Source organism: Aricia agestis, chromosome 22 (genome assembly GCF_905147365.1).
Source record: "Aricia agestis chromosome 22, ilAriAges1.1, whole genome shotgun sequence".
Lineage (NCBI taxonomy): Eukaryota > Metazoa > Arthropoda > Insecta > Lepidoptera > Lycaenidae > Aricia > Aricia agestis.
In genome coordinates this window covers 742,889-762,755 of record NC_056427.1, presented here as the reverse complement: position 1 = coordinate 762,755, position 19,867 = coordinate 742,889, and the positions used below count along the sequence as shown (strand labels likewise).

Below are 19,867 nucleotides of genomic sequence, written 5' to 3'. Positions count from 1 at the left end.
TGCTTCAGTACATGTTTTTTCAGGAAATAATCAGATATGAAATACTTATTACAAATTGGGCATGTAAAATAGCATTTGAAAATTTCTTGTGTAACTGTTTTAGGTTTAAATATTAAAAAGTCCCTTATGTTATTTAGTTTGTTATATCCGTTCATTCGGTGTTGCCTGCTGTAAGTATTCACTACCTTTTTTGCTAGATTTTCTTCTTCACTCTCAGAGGATGACTCTGTAATATCCTCCCTAAATTCATCTTCTAGCACCTCTATAATATCTCCTCTAAATTCATTTGGATCTTCTTCTTTAACTAAATCTACTATTGGTAGTACAACGTCACTAGATATTTCAATCATCATTGTTTTTTGTATAGCTTGAACACTATGCAAGCTTTCAAACACATGCGTGACACATTTATCGAGTCTATTTTGAACATACTCTAATTTGCTCATAAAAATATAGAAACCAAGCACATGGTTAAGGCAAGTCTCACATACTTTTTTTCCAAAATTCAAAAATGGAATCTGCAACAAAAAAATAATGATTAAAATAAAATATAAAAAGCAGGAAAACTATTCAAGTATAAAAGCAGAAATGGCACAAGAAATAAATAGTACATAAGCACTAAATCTAATATATTTTTGACTAGTTTTAATAGTAGAACACTATCTCTAACAAAAAACTTATATAACATGACATTCTTCTAATAAATAATAATAATTCCTTATTGATTATTATATTTGAAGTTTACAATCAGATTAGTATCCCAGAGAAATATTATGTAGTTGAAAACAATATGTCCCTATATTTAATGGCATGTGCTGCCACCTATAGTTCTTGCATGTTCCCTATGTACTTTATGGAAGTCTTTCTTAAGTCGCCCATTCACTATCCTGCATCGCAGTCCGCCGTACCTGCATGGCGATTGGCGGCCGGCCTGCGACACCATTCACAATCCTGCATAAGCCCGGCGGATGGCAAGGCGGCCTGCCGTGAATGGGCCCTTTTACGTATTTTTATTACAATTTTTTTTTTTTGCAAATTTCACATTTGTCTAAATTTTTGAACAGCCAACAGTAACTACAAATTATTTTAGAACTGTCTTTCACACATGTACAAGGCTTTCTAAATATCCAACAAATCTTGCACTGTACATCTTCTTTATCAATTTCACTTCTTCCTATTGGAAGTATGATAATTTTACCAGAAAATTCATTGCATTTCAACTTTTTTATAGGTTTCTTCATATCTTTTGTGTAAGAATTCTTGTAGGCTTGATTTTTTACTAGTGTATGCTACAAAATATGTATGAAATATTTTAAGACAAGTCTATTTCTATATATATAAAACTCAAGGGTGACTGACTGACTGATTGACATACTGATCTATCATCGCACAGCCCAAACCACTGGATGGATCGGGCTGAAATTTGGCATGCAGGTAGATGTTATGACGTAGGCATTCGCTAAGAAAGGATTTTGATCAATTCCAACTCCAAGGGGTTAAAATAGGGGATGAAATTTGTATATAATAATCCTTCTTAACGTGAGCGAAGGTGCGGGCGTAAGCTTGTATTAGATATTATTTAAATTTAACACAACACCCCAAAAAAGAAATGTTTTTGAGATATAATTTAAAATTTTTTTTAGTACAATTGATTGCAATATTTCCAAAGATATATAAATTAAAACATACTTACTTTCTGAAACACACTTGCTAAGACATGTTTTATCACAAACTCGCCATTTAAATCAGGATAACCGCCATGCAGGACAATATTCTCACTCAAGTCTGTCATTTTTGTCCCCTCTTCGAGGCATAATACACATAGCCTCTCTGTTTTCCCATCTAATATATTTCGTAGCATCATCTTAAACTTATGTTTCTCAATATGCTGATAATGTTTTCCAAGATTTGTACTATAATCACCACATTCGGAACAATTGAAGGCATCTGTCGGTAATTTTTCATGTCCTCCTATTTTGTGCGTCTTTTTTATGTGTTGTTTTAGATGGAAACGTTTCACGAAGGACTTTCCACATGCTTTACAGTTGTACCACATGTTTTTCGGATGCGATTCCTCATGTACCACCAATGCTTGGGGACTCGGCTGGATTTGCCAACACTTCTGACATTCTAATGCATTTATTTCTACATCATGCACTAATATTGAGTTAGTATTAACAATGTTTATGACAGGCTTCGCATAATCAATAACATTTTCGTTTTCAACGTAAATCGTGTCTATATTTGGATTGAGTTTTCGTTTGCCACGTTTTTTTATTGGTTCTATAGGATCCAACTTGTCATATTTCTCTTGTATGTCCTCAAGACAGTTGTGTATCGCTCGCTCGGCTCTCTCACATTGTTGAGTGAATAAATACGCCTTCATGGCACTGTCTAGACATTCATCGCATATTTTGTTCGGAAAGTAAGCATTGGCTTCCACCTGAAATTTTTTGTAACTTCATGAAATAACTTTCTTAATGGATCGGGCTGAAATTTGGCATGTAGGTAGATTTTATGACGTAGGCATCCACTAAGAAAGGATTTTGATCAATTCTACCCCCAAGGTGACCCCTTGGGGGTAGAATTGATCAAAATCCTATACATAATATAATAAAATCCTATATAAAATAGGGGATGAAAGTTTGTATATAATAATACATGCTAACGCGAGCGAAGACGCGGGCAAAAGCTCGTTAAATAATAAATCTCACCTTGTAAGGATAGAAACTAGCCATCATATCACGTATTTTTACCTCATGTAGGCCACTCTCAGTACCGATTTCGAGAATTTCATCCAATTCACACATATTCGAACAAATTTTTAAACAATATCTGCAAACTTTTAACCTTAAAGTACCATCTATTAAAAACTCTACTGCCTTCTTAGTAGAGAGTGTTTCAGCTTCATTTACTTGAAATATATCCATTTTTGTTTATTATTTAATAATTATAACCTACAAATACTGTGATTGATTCCTGAAATGATGGCTAAATGTTTGTAAATAGACAAGTCACAGAAAATTCACTTTGAATATTTACTTTCCCAAAAAAAATCAAAAATTCTTAATTTTTAACAAATTACTTAATTAAATAGATAGATTTCGTATGCAGCAAATCTAAAAATTATTAAAATCACTAAAAGGCGAAAAATAAAGCCAATTTGCCAATGCAATTTGCCAAACGTCAAAACTCAAACACCGACATTTGACGTTTATTTGAAGTATAAGTTCTTCTTTTTCATTTATTGCGTTAAAAATAATAATAGTGTTTGCCACATAGATGAAGTATTATTAGGTTTGCCATTCACCAATAGCTCACAATATCTTTCTCTTTAGACTTACCGAGTTTAATATTACTCGCTACTCGCTAGTCGCTACTCGCTAGTAGCAAAGGTGAATGCCCAAAAATGTATGGACCAAAAACCCGTAATCGATTCAAATCATTTATATGTGGCATAGTAGACTAAATCTACGGTATCCCAAATAAAATGTCCTTTTTGGATTAAACAATCACCAAGTACTTTAAAAACGATCGTAACCAATTGACTTTTCTTATAGGAATCTATGATATTTAGGACGACATGATGCTACAAACGATATTGTGACAATTAGTACGTAGAGATGGGCACGTACCTGGGTATTTACCCATCTACCCGGTATTTACCCTCACGTACCCGGTAAATACCCGTATCTACCCAAAAGGGCGGGTAGATAAAATTCAATACTTAAGTCACAACCACCTCAAGAACGGTAATAGCTAGAGAGTTGAAATTTTCACAGATTGTGTACATCCGTTGCCACTATAAAAACAAATACTAAAAGCAAAATAAAATTAATTTTTAAGGGGGGCTCCCATACAACAAACGTGTTTTTTTTGGCCTTTTTTGCTATCTTATCAATAATAGCAAAATGTAGGTACTTGAATTTTTACACAGTCTTTAGATGGATGTTAACTTTAATATTTAATAATAATATTAATATAAAATAAAAAATTAAGAGGGGCTGCCATACAAAAAATACAAATTTTGTCCTAATTTTTCTCTATAATGGTACGGAACCCTTCGTGCGAGTCCGACTCGTACTTGGCCGATTTTTTTTATTTACATTCTATTATTTTATTAATAATTTAAAATATTTGAAAAACCTTTAAAATATTAAAAAAAAGTATTAGACAAAATATTAGAAGACCCTTGAAAATTACTTTTAAAATAGACAATGTATAAGTATCTGGTTAAAGAAATTATATAAAAAAATATGTAGGTATAATTTTTTATTATTTATACATATAACACGTCCTATCTTATATAAAATGTGATTTGCTTTGATTTGCTTCTGATTTTTTTAACTTCTCATTCTGCTAGCGATCTGACTTCTAGACATTGAACTAGTCGTTTTGAATTTCTTCTTTGTATGGCACGCATCCATTGATGCGTCTATATATTTACTATTTATCTTTATTTACAGAAGATTTTGTGGGGCTCGTCTTTTTAATCTTTTGAATGTTTGGTTTGGTAGAGTTTTTATCAATTTTTTTGCCAATATATTGGGATGTCATTTTATCCTTTTACAATAGTTTTGAAGGGAGTTTTTAATTTTCTCTTTTACATACTTGATTTTTAGATCATTGTAGGTTTGGCTATTCGTAACATAATATGGGGCTCCAGTTATTGAACGCAGGGTTTTAGATTGGAATCGTTGTAGAATTTCTGTGTTTGATGTAGAGGTTGTGCCCCACAACTGCATCCCATAGGTCCAGATGGGTTTAAGTATGCTTTTATACAAAATAAGTTTATTTTATCAGCCAGTAAAGCTTTCGTAGCTGCTTGTCTAAAGCCTTTCTTTTGTTCCATATATGTGTTCTCCATGTTAATCGCCTGTCGAGATAAAGTCTAACATCGTTTGACTGTGGTATTTTTATCCGATTAAGTTCTACTTCTGGACATGTTTCGTGTCTTAATGTGAAAGTTACATGGACAGATTTATTCTCGTTGGCTTTTATCCTCCAATCTTTTAACCACTATGATATTTCATTTAAGGTTCTTTGCAATTTTGCCGATGCTCCATGGGCTGTTTGGTCTACTGCGAGGATTGCTGTGTCATCTGCGTATGTATATGTCAGAGCTTCATCAGTACTTGGAAGGTCTAATGTGTTTAGAAGGTAGAGATAAGGGCCCAATATACTGCCTTGCGGCACTCCTGCTTCGATTTCATGGAGACATGTGACACTATCTCCGTACTCAACATAGAAATATCTATTGCTGAGGTATGCGTTTATAAAGAGGTAGAAGTTTAAGGGTGGCTTTTTACGAACTTTATACAACAGTCCAAGATGCCATAATCGATCAAAGGCCTGTGATATGTCCAGAAAAATAGTAAGATTTGCTTTCAAAAGCTTTTTGAATTTCTTCTACTAGTCTGTGTACCTGCTCCACGGTCCCATGCACTTGGCTTGCCCGAATTGGTGATCGGATAACAGTTTACTCGCTCTGATTTCTGGCATCATGCGTTTCAGGAAGAGTATTTCTAAGACCTTGGAGGGCACTGGCAGAAGACTTATAGGCCGGTGAGATTTTTCATCCTATGGATCTTTTCCGGGTTTGGGGATTAATATTATAATCTCTACTTTACATTGCGGGGGGACAATTTTTTTTTAAATACACGCGGATTTGTGTGAGATATTTGATTCTACTTTCTGGTAACTCTTTTAGTATTTTTGGTGAAATGTTTACGCCAATTTTCATGCTGGGGAAGATTGTTAAAATGGTTCCCTTAAACGAGGATATACCATTGGTGACTTTTTTGTGGTGAACGCGCTGACTTGTGTTTTGGTGCGGTTAAATTAGACTGAGTTACTGTACTATCATCTGTACTATCAGTCAGTATGTGTCAGATTATCTGTACTATCATCTGCATAGCAATTAATGCCGTTGGTCTGCAACATGTCATTGATATGCTGTATGAATAGGGTAGGCGATAGCACACAGCCCTGAGGGATACCAGCGTCAACAGATAGAGTATCAGAGCATTCACCATCAACTACGACTGCTAAGAAACTTGTGACCCTCTTGCATTATTTCTTGGATGTATGGAATCTTGGATAATAGTGAAATTGTATATATCCAAACTGACAGCTAATACCCATAGTTTCAATCGCCTGAGCCAACGATGAGTTAGGTACGCCAAGAGAGCCGAGCCGAGCCTTAGTAATCCCTGAGCGTCCAAGTGTCGAAGGGGCTGGCTATTGATGATGGACTCCATCATCTTCGAGAAGGTTATAGCGATTGATCTGCTGTTGGAAGAATTGGAACGGTCACATTTTTTAAGTATCGGGTTCTCAAAAAGCTGTCTTTCAAGAAGCCGAAACTATGTGAGTAGGATAGTTGAGCCAAAAAAGACGCGTAAAGACCGGAGCCAACTCTGGAGCACTCACTGGAGCTACTTGCACTGAGCGCTGATAAAACCGAATATCCGACATGACGCTCATACTTCGTTACCATAACCAACCATACCGGTTGGCGGTTTCCGCCCTCATCATAAAGGGTCGAGTTGGACGACATGAGGACATGTCATAAGATCGGCATTCTCTTTTGCGTGTTGAAGGAAACACAGTGCAAGCGCTGTTTCACGCCGGTTTTTTCGGAGTCGACCCATTCGTACCGAAGAATCGCTCTCCCACGGTTAAAATGGATTTTTTTTCTTTTAAGTAACGCACAGGCCAAGAACTTTTTATATTTGATCATTAGTTGCGTTTATACAAAAACAGTACTCATTTACATAATACATTAATTTGCATGTACATAATATATAGGTGTCAAGACTGTAAAGGTGCCTCTTCACAATTGACCATACTGGCCCACTACTAGCCATCGCCATTGTGTAAACGGAGTAATGGTGTATGATGATTGATGGCGGACGATTTTCAGGCGTGGCGGGCAATGGCGTGGCCTGCAGTGGGTCATCGTGACATTGTGTACTGGTTATATAGGCGACAAGATTTTGCACACGTGTTCCTCTAATAAAGTAGGCATCCACTATAATTGTATTTCACAAAATTCTTACCTCAAAGAGGTTTTATACCTTGCGGTTGTAATAGTATAGGCTCAAGGTTAGTTAGTGGAACCTTATAATTTCTTAGGCACAATTACACAACAATATTTCGTATTAAGTGCCTACAATTACTAACAAATATTGAATTACCTATGTATATTAGAATTTTTCAAAGTTTAGACTAAAGGAGGGATGAATGTTTTGAAATTTCGCACGCGTGTTTCCCTTAACGATGAAAGCGTCCACTAAGATGATTTACTCAATTCCCAAAACTTTATCACCATTAAAAGGCAGTATACTTTAAAGAATATTAATATCACACATACAAAACCAAAATTTAGGAAAAAAGTTCAAAAACACAGCGTGACATGCGGCCGAAATTCATGAAAAACATGGTTTTGTATTGCAAACATACATTAGTTTAAGACTTAAAGGGGCTTATTCGAACAGTTACGAACTAGTGACCAAATTTGCATTATTTAATGGAGGTTTTACTAAGGATTTACTAAAAAAAAATATGTGAAAACGTACGCTGAATTATAAATACCCACCATTTTTGGGTATTTACCCAATCTACCCGGTAAATACCCAATCTACCCGGTAAATACCCAGGTGGGTAGATTGGGTATTTACCCATCGCCCATCTCTATTAGTACGTAGTAAAAACACATTTATATTTGTCTACTGATTCTTATACGTATGTATTTAATATTAAAATATTTATCACTTTTATGTCTAAAAGTATAGAATGTCAGATTGGTATAAAAAAGGTATAATCGTGGGAAAATCCCTCATTACCCCGGTATTGCTTAAAGTCAATTTATTTTCTCACTTTTTGCCATCAGATTCTGGTAGACCTAATAAAACCTACAAATAATAAAAACTAAAACAATCTAAAATCTTTATTTTCATAATTTTCAAACATCAAATTGAAAGTTTATGTTTACACTTTACCGCAGGGCCTCATAGTTTACCGAAAGGTAATCGAAAATTTAAAGCAAAGAAAGGCATGGAAAATTAACTTTCTTTGCCCGTACTGAAAAAAAGTTGTATGTCATTAGCAATGACATATATCATCTTACTTTGACAGGTTGACACTTGACACTTGACAGCTAACTTGTTTTGCCAACGGGACACAGCCTTGTCATTGGCAAAATAATGTAAATTATTTATTGTTTACATTGGGAATTAGCAAATATTTTGGCGATATGTGATGTGAGATTTAGTTTCCCATCAGCAACATGTCTTGGTTGAATCTAAATCAGAGTTTGAACAGTCTAAAGGGACAGATTACGAATTTTGCTACGGAGGTTTTAAATGATGGTTCAGGAAGTGCCATTGCGGAGGAACCCTCGCAATCATCGCCTGATGTGAAGATTCTAGAAGATAAATGTCATACCCAAGAGCTCGAGGTATGTATAGTCCTCACATTAAAGTTATATCAAGTTACTTTGACAGGTCATTTGGAGGTTATGTTTTTCTTATTATTGTTTTTTTTTCTTCGACATTTCCGTAATTTGTAGTTTACCTTTATACAAAAACCTTAATTTATCTCGAATTTACATTTGTATTCTTTAAAATCTCGTGAATAGTACAACAAAATTACTTGATCTAATAAAATTTATGGCTTTTCTGCTGTCACCTTTTTGGGAAAACCCTATAGGTTGCTTAGCAGCTGGTTATGTATATGTACTCGACGTTGTTTTCAAATTTATTGCTGTAGAATTACTCATTTATATTGTGTTTATTATAATAATTATGGGGACTTACGAATAATAAAAACTAAGAAAGTTTAACTGTGTCAAACATTTGTTCCACGAGACTACAAAATGAGTACCGAATACATGCATACATTATGCTATATTAGTAAATTTGATTGTTAGTGTTTCGTAGTTATTGTCGTATTTTAGTGTGCAAAAAGGAACCAAATTCAAAACGGTTGAAGTATGGGAGTCACGTTTCCTTAGTTTTTATTGTTCGTAGATGTGGACATACATTTTTTGCTTTAAAAACTATCCTATGTCCTTCCCCTTTTGCGATTTTCGTCTACAATTTCATTCTTTTGATGATCAGGTAGATTCAAGCAATCAGCTGAGGCCTGAGGAGCATAAATTATGTCTGTCATTATATGAAAGTATGTTGGTTTATCTGTTCTCTCTTAACTTATCAACACCCAAAAGGTCCAAGTAGGCAGCGATAACAATATAATAAATTTCCAAGAATCGGGATAATAAATATCCGAAATAGGATTAATGCTATAACCATCGAATAAATTTTGATGAAATTTACTATGGGTATATTTTTAAACTTTAAGAAACAATACATAATACTGAAAAATAAATTTATAGTTCCCATACAATAAAGCAATTTCATGGCAACAAAAATGCAAGTAATATTTAGTTTTACATATTTGTTTCTAACTCTTATCAGCACATTTTTATTTTTAGAAACACAATATTTAATTACTCATTAAAATAGTAAAATAAACTGACATTCTACAATAATGAAGTTTTTTTATAAAAGGTTCAAACAAGCAAACGGGTCACCAGATGGAAAGCAACTTCCGTCGCCCATGGACACTCGCAGCATCAGAAGAGCTGCAGGTGTGTTGCCGGCCTTTTAAGCAAAATAGGGTAATAGGGGAGGGTAGGGAAGGGAAAAGGGTAGGGGATTGGGCCTCCGGTAAACTTACTCGGCGAAACACAGCGCAAGCGCTGTTTCACGCCGGTTTTCTGTGAGAACGTGGTATTTCTCCGGTCGAGCCGGAGCGTGGCTCTCCCACGTCTAATTTTTGTTACTTGTTTGATTTACAGTGTTTGCTATCAGGCAGCAAAATAGTAGTCTAATGAACACCCTGAAATGTCAAACCAACATATTCTATTGATACAAATATTATAAATGCAAAAGTGTATTTGTCTGTCTGTCTGTTACCTCTTCATGTCCTAACTGCTAAACTATTGTTTGATATAGAGATACTTTGATTCCCAAGAAAGGACATGGGATACTTTTTTTATCCTGGAAAGATGTACGGTTCTTTAGCGATGTACGTATTTTGGCGCAACGGAGTTGCGGGCGTCATCTAGTAATATAATATGTATGTATTGTCATTTTAACCCGTCGATCGTGGAAAAACGAGACACAATAGAATTTCTATTGTGTCTCGGTTTGATAGGAAATAGACAGTATGAAACAGACACCAAGCTGCATTTATGCTGGCACTTTAAAATAGGAGAATTGAAGTGCTGATCTAAGTGACTCCTACTCATTTTTGTTCTAGACAATTTCTGAGGTCATTTTAATAAATAACTAGTATGTACAGACAATATCAAAGCCAACAGAGGGGAAGGCACAGTGTTTCGCAGCCATCTGGTTGAATCTGCTATTTGATTGAAAACCATTTAATTTACAGTCAAAGACTTTACGGGCTGTCCTTAAGTCATTTAATTCGAAGGTTTCATTGAATGAACTCGCTCGACATATTATATAACGACGCACGCACTTTTTACGTGGTAGAGCCATGCTTCGGCACGAATGGGCCGGCTCGACCGGAAAAATACCACGGGCTCACAGAAAACCGGCGTGAAACAGCGCTTGTGCTGTGTTTCGCCGAGTGAGTGAGTTTACCGGTCCAATGACCTCCCCTATTCCCTTTCCTACCCTCCCCTATTCCCTTCCCTACCCTCCCCTATTACCCTATTCCCCCTTAAAAGGGCCGGCACGCACCTGCAGCTCTTCTGATGTTGCGAGTGTCCATGGGCGACGGTAGTAAATTACTTATAATTGCTTTCCATGGTGACCTGTTTGCTCGTTTGCCCCATTATTGCATTTAAAAAATATATGATTCTCCAAAGCGACCATTTTAGCCCCGCAGGACTTTTTATTTGATCTGAGTACCAGAATCGAAATTCTTAAATGACTAAATTATCTCAAATCGATATTTTATTTTGGCGGTTCATTGACCTGTGATAAGCCTGAAGCGGGCGAGGGTTCAGCTACTAATAAAACGGGCGGGGGTGTTACGAAATTGATGTTTGTCTGTTTGTTTTGTGCGGGAAAAGGTGAAAAGGACATGATAGTAGGGTGACCATGATTGTGTAGGAAGTAGGATTCTTAGTTTTAAAGCTATTGCATAGCTTTTATCGTTCCGTAACTTAAAAACGTTCGTGCGGCGTTGCCAGACTTCGGCACAATGTTAGTGTGCGTGTGACTAGACCGTAGACGTATGCGAATTATAATTGCATTAGTTGATAAAAAATGCTATGCTGCTTTACCGCGGCAGTCCCCGAGTGCCACACGTATTTTTTTAACAAAGACAACCCTTGGAACCGTACATTTTTACGGGATTAAAAGTTTCCTATGTCTTTCCCGGGACTCATAGTATCTCCATACAAGCAAAATCGCTTCAGCGGTTTGGGCGTGAAGAGGTAACAGACAGACAGACACACTTTCGCATTTTATTAGTATGGATTTCCTTTGTGACAGTAAATGGAGCAACCGGACGTTGTCCTATTCAAAATCGTGTCAGCAGAATAATTTTTTGCCTCGAAGAATCTATTATCATCTTTATGTAGTCTACATAAAGGTTATTTGAGAGGTAGGATTAGAGTGAATGATATTTTTTGAACGCGAGAGCAAAAGCCTCGTGTGAATAAATAAATAAATACATAATACATGCCCGTCCTATATACAAGGTGTAACAATAGTATTTTAAACAGATAAAACAAGACTTCCAATCAAAATCATGTACGTAATAGTAGAGGAGGGGAGGGTGCTATTTTTGTAGTCACTCGAGCGTCATGGAGACCTAGTAGGTTTTGTACATTAGGTAAAGCTGATGAAAAAGCGTTTTTTTATTTTAGCGGTGGGTTCAGAAACTGCAGCCATTTTAAAGTTTTGAAAAAGAAAATATATTCAGAAAATTACTTAATTAGGTAAATTATAAATATATTTTGGACAACGAGGACTAAATCATTTTGTTTAGAGTAAAATAAAATATCTGCGAAGCTCAGTTAAGAAAATATGAAGCTTTATTTTTTTTTTTATCAGAAGAGCTGCAGGTGCGTTGCCGGCCTTTTAAGAGGGAATAGGGTAATAGGGGAGGGTAGAGAAGGGAATAGGGGAGGGTAGGGAAGGAAATAGGAGAGGGTAGGGAAGGGAAAAGGGTAGGGGATTGGGCCTCCGGTAAACTCACTCACTCGGCGAAACACAGCGCAAGCGCTGTTTTACGCTGGTTTTTTGTGAGCCCGTGGTATTTCTCCGGTCGAGCCGGCCCATTCGTGCCGAAGCATGGCTCTCCCACGTCCCCAAACTCACACACACACACACACACACAGCTAACTCTATATGTATAGCCTATATGGGACCCGTACACACCTTAATCTTTAAGGCTTAAAGTATTTTTTCTTAGTTTTCTCACATCCTGTATAAATAAATACATAATGCATGCCCGTCCTATATACTATGTAAAGTTGGTGAATTTTTAGCTGTTTGACGGTTAGACAAAGATGTATTATAATTTTTGATTCTATTTATACATCGACGTTCAAAAATTCATTCATAATCTACGAGGAATAAATTTTTATTATTCGTAGTTCATAATGGTGTGCTTTGACGGTAGGCAGCAGGCACGTCTAAGCGGGCCCCGTGGTCTAGTGGTATAGAGCGCGACTCTTGATTCGGAGGTCGTGGGTTCGATTCCCGCGTTGGAAACATGTTATTTCCAAGTTTGGTTAGGACAATGCAGGCTGATCACCTGATTGTCTGACAAGTAAGATGATCCATGCGTCGCAGGGGCATGTAAAAAGTCGGTCCTGCGCCTGATCTCTCGCCAGTCGTGACTCGTGTCGGTCGTCCGTCCCACTGGGTTATGAGAGTAAAGGAATAGAGAGTGCTCTTGTGTACTGCGATCACACTTGGGCACTATAAAATTAGCCACCGGCCACCGTCATCGAAACCGGTGTGGGAGCTATCTGGGGGCACGGCAGTGCCCCCGCCAAGTCGAGCAAAACAGCGGCACGGCCGTACCATACTTTTCTCGAACCAATTCAGGCTCTTTTTGACCCCTTATTATTATTTATTATTAAGCGGGATCTTAGACGAGCAATTTTATTGCGTATATAACGTATTGCTTATATTGTTAGGTTTATTTTCGTTACGGAATTTCTTGATTCGGTCGCCACACTCAAAGCCTGCGATAATAGCATTTAAAATTTTGTTACTTTCGCTTAAACTCGATAATGGTTGAACCTTTTTGGCTAATTTAAATAACTAATTTTAGTCTTGAAATATTCGTGATAGTCTAGAGATTTATATATTAGAAGGAAAGTGATACGAAGTTCACCATTTAGAGCAGGGGTTCCCAAACTTATTTTGTCTACTGCCCACTTTGAGAACAAAATATTATGTTTTTTAGCGCCCCCATTGTTTCAATTTAAAATGCAACCAGATAATATACATGATACATGCATCACCCCCCAAGCAACACAACGCCCCTATTTTTTTTGGACCCCCGACCTTCAGCGCCCACAAGGGGGTGTTATCGCCCACTTTCGGAAAGGCTGATCTAGAGTCTAGACAGTCCTAAAAGTCCGTCTTCCGCTACCATCATTGTCACCCTAGTCGGGGTGAGTGGGGTAGATATATTATCTTGTTTACATAGGTACCTATCTGATAAGCCAGGATCGAATAACGCACTCACCAATAGTATTCGGCCGCTTCGGCTTCAAAAGTCCAGGCCGTAATGTTAGGTCGAAGCCGATTTAAATCATACCTCCTGCAACTTTTCGCCATGGTTTGAATTACGCCGAGATGTAGCTTCACTCTGCATCCTCTATCGGTTGTATCACGGGGAGTGCTCTGAGGAATTGTTCGGAATCATACCTCCTGCAACTTTTCGCCATCGTTCCACGCGAAAAATATACCATCCTCATCACCTTGATGAGTGGCAGTCTTCCACCGTGCGTTTTTCGCGTAGCTTTCTGCCGCTGTAAAACTCTGGAACGAACTGTCGCCACCAGTATTTCCGGACCAGTACGACCTGCAAACCTTCAAGAAGAGAGCGTAATTCCTTCTCAAAAGACCGGCAACGCATCTGCAACTCTTCTAATGTTGCGAGTGTCCATGGGCTACGGTAGTTGCTTTCCATCAGGTGACCGACCCGTTTGCTCGTTTGCCCCCTTATTTAATAAAAAAAAATGAAATTGACATAAGATTTCGATTAGGTCACAAGTTCATAACATGTCACTTCCGTACATATTGATGGGCGATAATACAATTTGCTCTTGCAGCGCTGCTACTTTCACAGTGAACACAATGTGAGGGACACTTACAAAACCCTAACGTATTATCACTTAGTTTTGTTACACCCTGTATAAAGTAACGATAAAGAAAACGTGTTGGCTAAGCCTTGGACCTAATTTGGTAGCTGCCTCGTGGTTTGCAGTTTGCACTATAGGCACCACAGAAATAAATCAAGATAGAACGGCGACGCGCGTGCGTTGCTAAGGAATCGATCGTGTCAATTTTTGCTTTGCATTTAGTTAGAACAAATAACTTACCCGTGGAAAGAAATACCTCCATTTGACCGATTCACTTTCGTACTTTTGTTTTTACAATTAGACACTACACAATGAGGCATTTTTGCACAAACGCTCCGGTGTAATCTAGTCGAGACGTGCGCGCTGACTAAATGAACGTTCAACAAATCTTGCTCACTTGTGCAAGATTGAAACACGTGTACTCCACCGCTTAGCCGTTCTATCTTGATTTATTTCTGTGATAGGCACCTTCGAATTTGAAAATCCATTGTTTTCAAATTCGGGAAAAAATGGCGTTGTACTTGTAGCCATATCTGAAATATGGGTCGATTATTGGAATTGCAAATTTTGATGGTGATCGATAGATAATCGTGATTTTGGAATATCCTTGGGTAACCGTACGTTTTGCATTCACGAATATAAGACGAGGTTTTGCTTATAGGCTACTAGCTGTCCCGGCAAACGTTGTTTTGCCATAAAATTATTTTCCCTGTTTTCCTGCTTTTCTCTTGAATTTTTTTCTGATTTTTTTTTCTATAGACCTCACGGAGCCCGAGACCTTTCCAACGAATGCAAAACCGTGGAAATTGGTTCGTGTGTTCTGGAGTTATAGCGTCAGGAAGGAAAACCCGACTTATTTTTAATATATTAGATTATAGTTCTACATAAAGCTGTTTTCTCTATAATTTGAGTAAAATATGCCTTAAGAAAGTACATTATATTTTTATTTCATGATACATGTTTTAAATTCAGCAGTTTTGACTAAGGGTTCGGCAAACGAGCGTTATTTAGTGAGTCGTGAGTCGCAGAATTTCGGTCGCGTAAATTATTTTTCATACTAATCATGACGCTCACGTGTGAATAAACTATGAAGTAGGAATTTTCTATGAAACTGAGTGCAGCAGAATTTCTGCCAACCTAAATTCTGCGACTCAGGACTCACAAAATTACGCTCGTTTGGCTTCACCCTAAATCACACTTAGATAGGTAACACTGACAGACAGACACACTTTCGTATAATATTAGTATCCAGATACTATGGTCCATATGGATGGATAAACAATTTTTTTTAATGAAATAAGGGGGCAAACGAGCAAACGGGTCACCTGATGGAAAGCAAATTCCGTTGCCCATGGACACTCGCAGCATCAGAAGAGCTGCAGGTGTGTTGCCAGCCTTTTAAGAGGGAATAGGGTAATAGGGGAGGGTAGGGAAGGGATTGGGCCTCCGGTAAACTCACTCACTCGGCGAAACACAGCGCAAGCGCTGTTTCGCGCCAGTTTTCTGTGAGAACGTGGTATTTCTCCGGCCGAGCCGGCCCATTCGTGCCGAAGCATGGCTCTCCCATGTCAATTGAGGAAATATGTCCAACTTCGAAAAAAGGTGTCGACTGTCAATGTGGTAATGTGGCGTGTAGGTATCTTGGCATCGGCCAACATAGGTGTTGATATTGTAATACGTACGTCTAATGTGGCGTATACCGAGCGAGCGACAATGGGTCAGAGTTGAACGTATTCGCATAGTGATGTGCTGTGACGTCATAGTGTTAGGGTTGTCACAAATATTGGTGTGAAAAATATATAAAATTGATTGAGAAATATAGGTCTACCAGGATCTGATGGCAATTTTTGACAGCAGATTTTCAAAAAATATCCTTGATCATTGGATAATTTTTTATATTTGCATGTTTAATACACAGAATCAGCCGCTGTAAGAAAAAAAAGGATCAAAATGTTTTATCCGAATTACCCCGGTATTGCTAGAGTCAATTTATTTTCTCACTTTTTGCCATCAGATTCTGGTAGACTTATTAAAAGTAGTCCGTCCGTGAAGAATTTTTTAGATGCCCATCCGACGTATCACACATGGTTATTGTGATGGTTATAGTCAGAATTATCACAGATGATTTATGAAATTCCGAAAAGAAATTGATAACTATCGTGTGCCAGCCCTAATGCGATTCTTGTGACGTCACATCCGGCGCAGGTCAGCACCTTCCCCGCGCCCCGCCGAATTACTTACCCCTGCCCCTCGCTTACCTGTACGAGGTAGACCCTAGTTACCTACAGGGTAAGAAGGGGCAACTTGAAGAAAAAGTTGCTAGTAAGCAATATTGCTTCGTTGATCGTTTTTTTTCTATACTTACTTAATATTATAAAGCGTAAGAGTTTGTTTGTTTGTTTGAACGCACTAATCTGAGGAACTACTGGTCCGATTTGAAAAATTATTTCATCGTTATAGGGCCCATTTATTGAGGATGGCTATAGGCTAAATTTTATCACGCTAAGACATATAGGAGCGAAGAAATAGAGGAAAAAACGGGGAAAATTATTTGAAAAGGCTTATCTCACGAACTGGAGCAATTTTTCTGTTATTTGGCACAAATAAGAAGTGAAGGATCATAGGCTATTTTTTGTGGACTAATTTGTCTGTGAAATATCCAATTTACGCGGGCGAAGCCGCGTGGAACGTCTAGTGTTTTATAATCTACCAACACCGCCCCGTCCTGATCACTGATCTACCGACAGCGTGTATGTGTGCGACACAAACACTCCTCACACCAAAGACACCTAAACACACGCACATTTTGTCGAGATATCTTAAAATTACGATCTTGTATTGTTTTTCAGATTGCAGCGCTAAAGAGGCTGACACAGGAGCTCGAAGCATCTTTGCAATCTGAGGTAAGCCATCCATACCATAGAATTAAAAATAGATACTTAATAGTACAAGACGTATCCATACTAGTGTCGCCGCACACGGGCCACACGCGACAGCCACAAACGACGTTTTAATTAAGGTGGCGACTAACCCAAAATTTTCGATTTTATAATTGTTATACTTGAAAATAAGCCCCGAATTGTTTCATTTTCTAAAATTAGATAAGTTACATTATATTTCCAAGAATTCGATCTGAGCAAAAACACGATATCTAAAAATTTTCTCGATAGAAAAAAATCACAAAGATGCATTTAATTTTCACGAAATTTTCATTTGTTGCCATAACCGTGCATTGAACTAAGTTAATAGTTTAACACATTGTATAAAATTCTATCATTGAGAAACCGACCGAGCGGATTTTTAAAATGTTGTATATTTATCGAGTTATTGAGAAAAAACTAATTTGGCGATGAATCCGCGTCGTCCTTTTTCACCTGGCATATGAAAGAGGGGCGTGAGTGTGAAGAGAGAAGGATGATGTTTGATTTTTTGGGTTAGTCGCCCTCTTAGCTGTCTATTGGTCGTAAAGTGAATCGTTACAGCGTACCGGCGTCAAAAAATGTATGAAAACTACAGGAAATATGCCGATAGCGGCGTTTTGTGGCTGTGGCCGGTGGCCCGTGTGCGAGAGCCCTAGTAGTATAAATGCGATAGTCTGTCTGTCTGTTAGCTCTTCACGCCCAAACCGCTGAACTATTTTTGCTGAAATTTTGTATGGAGATGCTTTGAATCACGAGAAAGGACATAGGATACTTTTTATCCCGGAAAAAATGTACGGTTCGCGCGCGATAAATGATTTTGTCGCAACGGAGTTGCGGGCGACATCTCCGGGATAAAAATATACATAGGATACTTTTTATTTTATTCATAAATAAAAATATAAAAATAAGTAAATAAAATAAAAAAAGTATCTTATTTCCTTTCCCGGGACCCAAAGTATCTCCATACCAAACTTTAGCAAAATCGGTTCAGCGGTTTATGCTTAAAGAAGTAACAGACAGACATACTTTCGCATTTATACGTGGTAGAGCCAAGCTTCGGCACGAATGGACCGGCTCGACCGGAGAAATACCACGTTCTCACAGAAAACCGGCGTGAAACAGCGCTTGCGCTGTGTTTCGCCGAGTGAGTGAGTTTACCGGAGGCCCAATCCCCTACCCTATTCCCTTCCCCACCCTCCCCTATTCCCTTCCCTTCCCATCCCTACCCTCCCCTATTACCCTATTCCCTCTTAAAAGGCCGGCAACGCACCTGCAGCTCTTCTGATGCTGCGAGTGTCCATGGGCGACGGAAGTTGCTTTCCATCAGGTGACCCGTTTGCTTGTTTGCCCCCTTATTTCATAAAAAAATATATAATAATATAAGGATAGTATTCCGTTACTTACCACATTTAATTTAGTAGCATTATAAGCTTTGTTTACAATCAGATCAAAATGAATTGAAATAGATTAAGTTATTGATCCATCTACATAGCTGATAAGTTAGACTATAAAAGTCCGCGATAAGATAGAACTAGCTTTGTTCGGTGCTCGGCTCTGCGGGATACAGGTATGTTGTTTTATTATCGACTAGCTGTTGCCTGCGACTTCGTCCGCGTGGACTTCAGTTTATAGCGCGCGATGTCAACAAAATTGGTGTCAAAAGCTTTTATAAAAAACCCTGGTACCCCTTAAATCAAAACAGCTGTGCAGTGTGCACATAATATTTCATTTATTAAAACTAAACTTTATATTTTATGCCAAATTTTAAAGCTTATTTAGCCCCCCAATTACACAACTTTACCCATAAACTATTTATCATTGATAGGTTTTAGGTTACGTCACTGCATAGATAAAGTACTGAGTTATTAAATAACGTAAAAAAGGAATATCAATCGAAAAAAATCGAAACTCGAATGTAAGATGATACCACCTCTTATAGAAAGAACTTTGAACAAGCGTCAGCGCGATTTAGGAGACGCACGGCGCCATCTATTATGAATTTTTGGAACTAACTTAATTTGAACAAATTTACGCATTTTCACCCCCTTACAACCCTTTTTTCCAGTAAAAAAGTAGCCTATGTCCTTTCTCAGGACTTAGACTATCTGTATACAAAATTTCATTACAATCGGTTCGGTAGTTTTCGCGTGAAAGCGAGACAGACAGACAGAGATACTTTCGCATTTATAATATTAGTATAGATTGCCACTTGACTAAGTACCCAGTGAATGAGTAGACGAAACAACTGATGGGAAGCGTGCGCGCGTGATCCGGTGAACTTCGTATCAATTCCCTTCCATGAATATTACAAGTTACAACCCTAAAATCAACGAAATTGTTTCAGCTGTTCTCGAGTTTTAGATAGAACTAGATATCCCGGCAAACGATGTTTTGCCATATAAAGTATTTCGCCCATATTATTTTTTTGAAGTGACTAAATAAGTATGTCACCATGGCAACGTCCATCGCTATCCCGTCGCACAAACAATGGTCGCCGTCAGTCTCGAGTTGTAATAATTTACCATTATTTATTCAACAAATGCACTTATCAATATAAAAAGTACCCAGTAGCCGATTCTCA

The 19,867-nt window shown here is 37.8% G+C and overlaps 2 protein-coding genes across 2 annotated transcripts in view; one reads left to right on the top strand and one right to left on the bottom strand.

The window, feature by feature from the left end:
* Positions 1-1,013: 1,013 nt before the first annotated feature.
* LOC121738239 (protein suppressor of hairy wing-like) lies at positions 1,014-3,057 on the bottom strand. The gene is made up of 3 exons (XM_042130188.1): positions 2,715-3,057; positions 1,694-2,443; positions 1,014-1,289 (listed from the first exon to the last, which is right to left on the bottom strand). Exons 1-3 carry the CDS (start codon positions 2,928-2,930, stop codon positions 1,014-1,016), a joined length of 1,242 nt encoding a protein of 413 aa, XP_041986122.1. The 5' UTR covers positions 2,931-3,057.
* Positions 3,058-8,171: 5,114 nt separating this feature from the next.
* The window catches only part of LOC121738169 (thyroid receptor-interacting protein 11-like), a 61,567-nt gene continuing 49,871 nt past the window's right edge, over positions 8,172-19,867 (top strand). Inside the window, exons 1-2 of the mRNA XM_042130058.1 lie at positions 8,172-8,461; positions 17,215-17,268. Of these exons, the coding sequence (XP_041985992.1) occupies positions 8,291-8,461; positions 17,215-17,268 (225 nt within the window). The 5' untranslated portion in view covers positions 8,172-8,290. The remainder of the gene's footprint in view (positions 8,462-17,214; positions 17,269-19,867) is intronic.

Excerpts from the sequence above, each read along its gene's own strand:
- LOC121738239 (XM_042130188.1), bottom strand. The coding sequence starts at position 2,930 with ATGGATATATTTCAAGTAAATGAAGCTGAAACACTCTCTACTAAGAAG. Across the intron at positions 2,444-2,714 it reads CTAGTTTCTATCCTTACAAG|GTGGAAGCCAATGCTTACTT; the intron begins GTGAGATTTATT and ends AAAAAATTTCAG. Across the intron at positions 1,290-1,693 it reads TAGCAAGTGTGTTTCAGAAA|CATACACTAGTAAAAAATCA; the intron begins GTAAGTATGTTT and ends CATATTTTGTAG.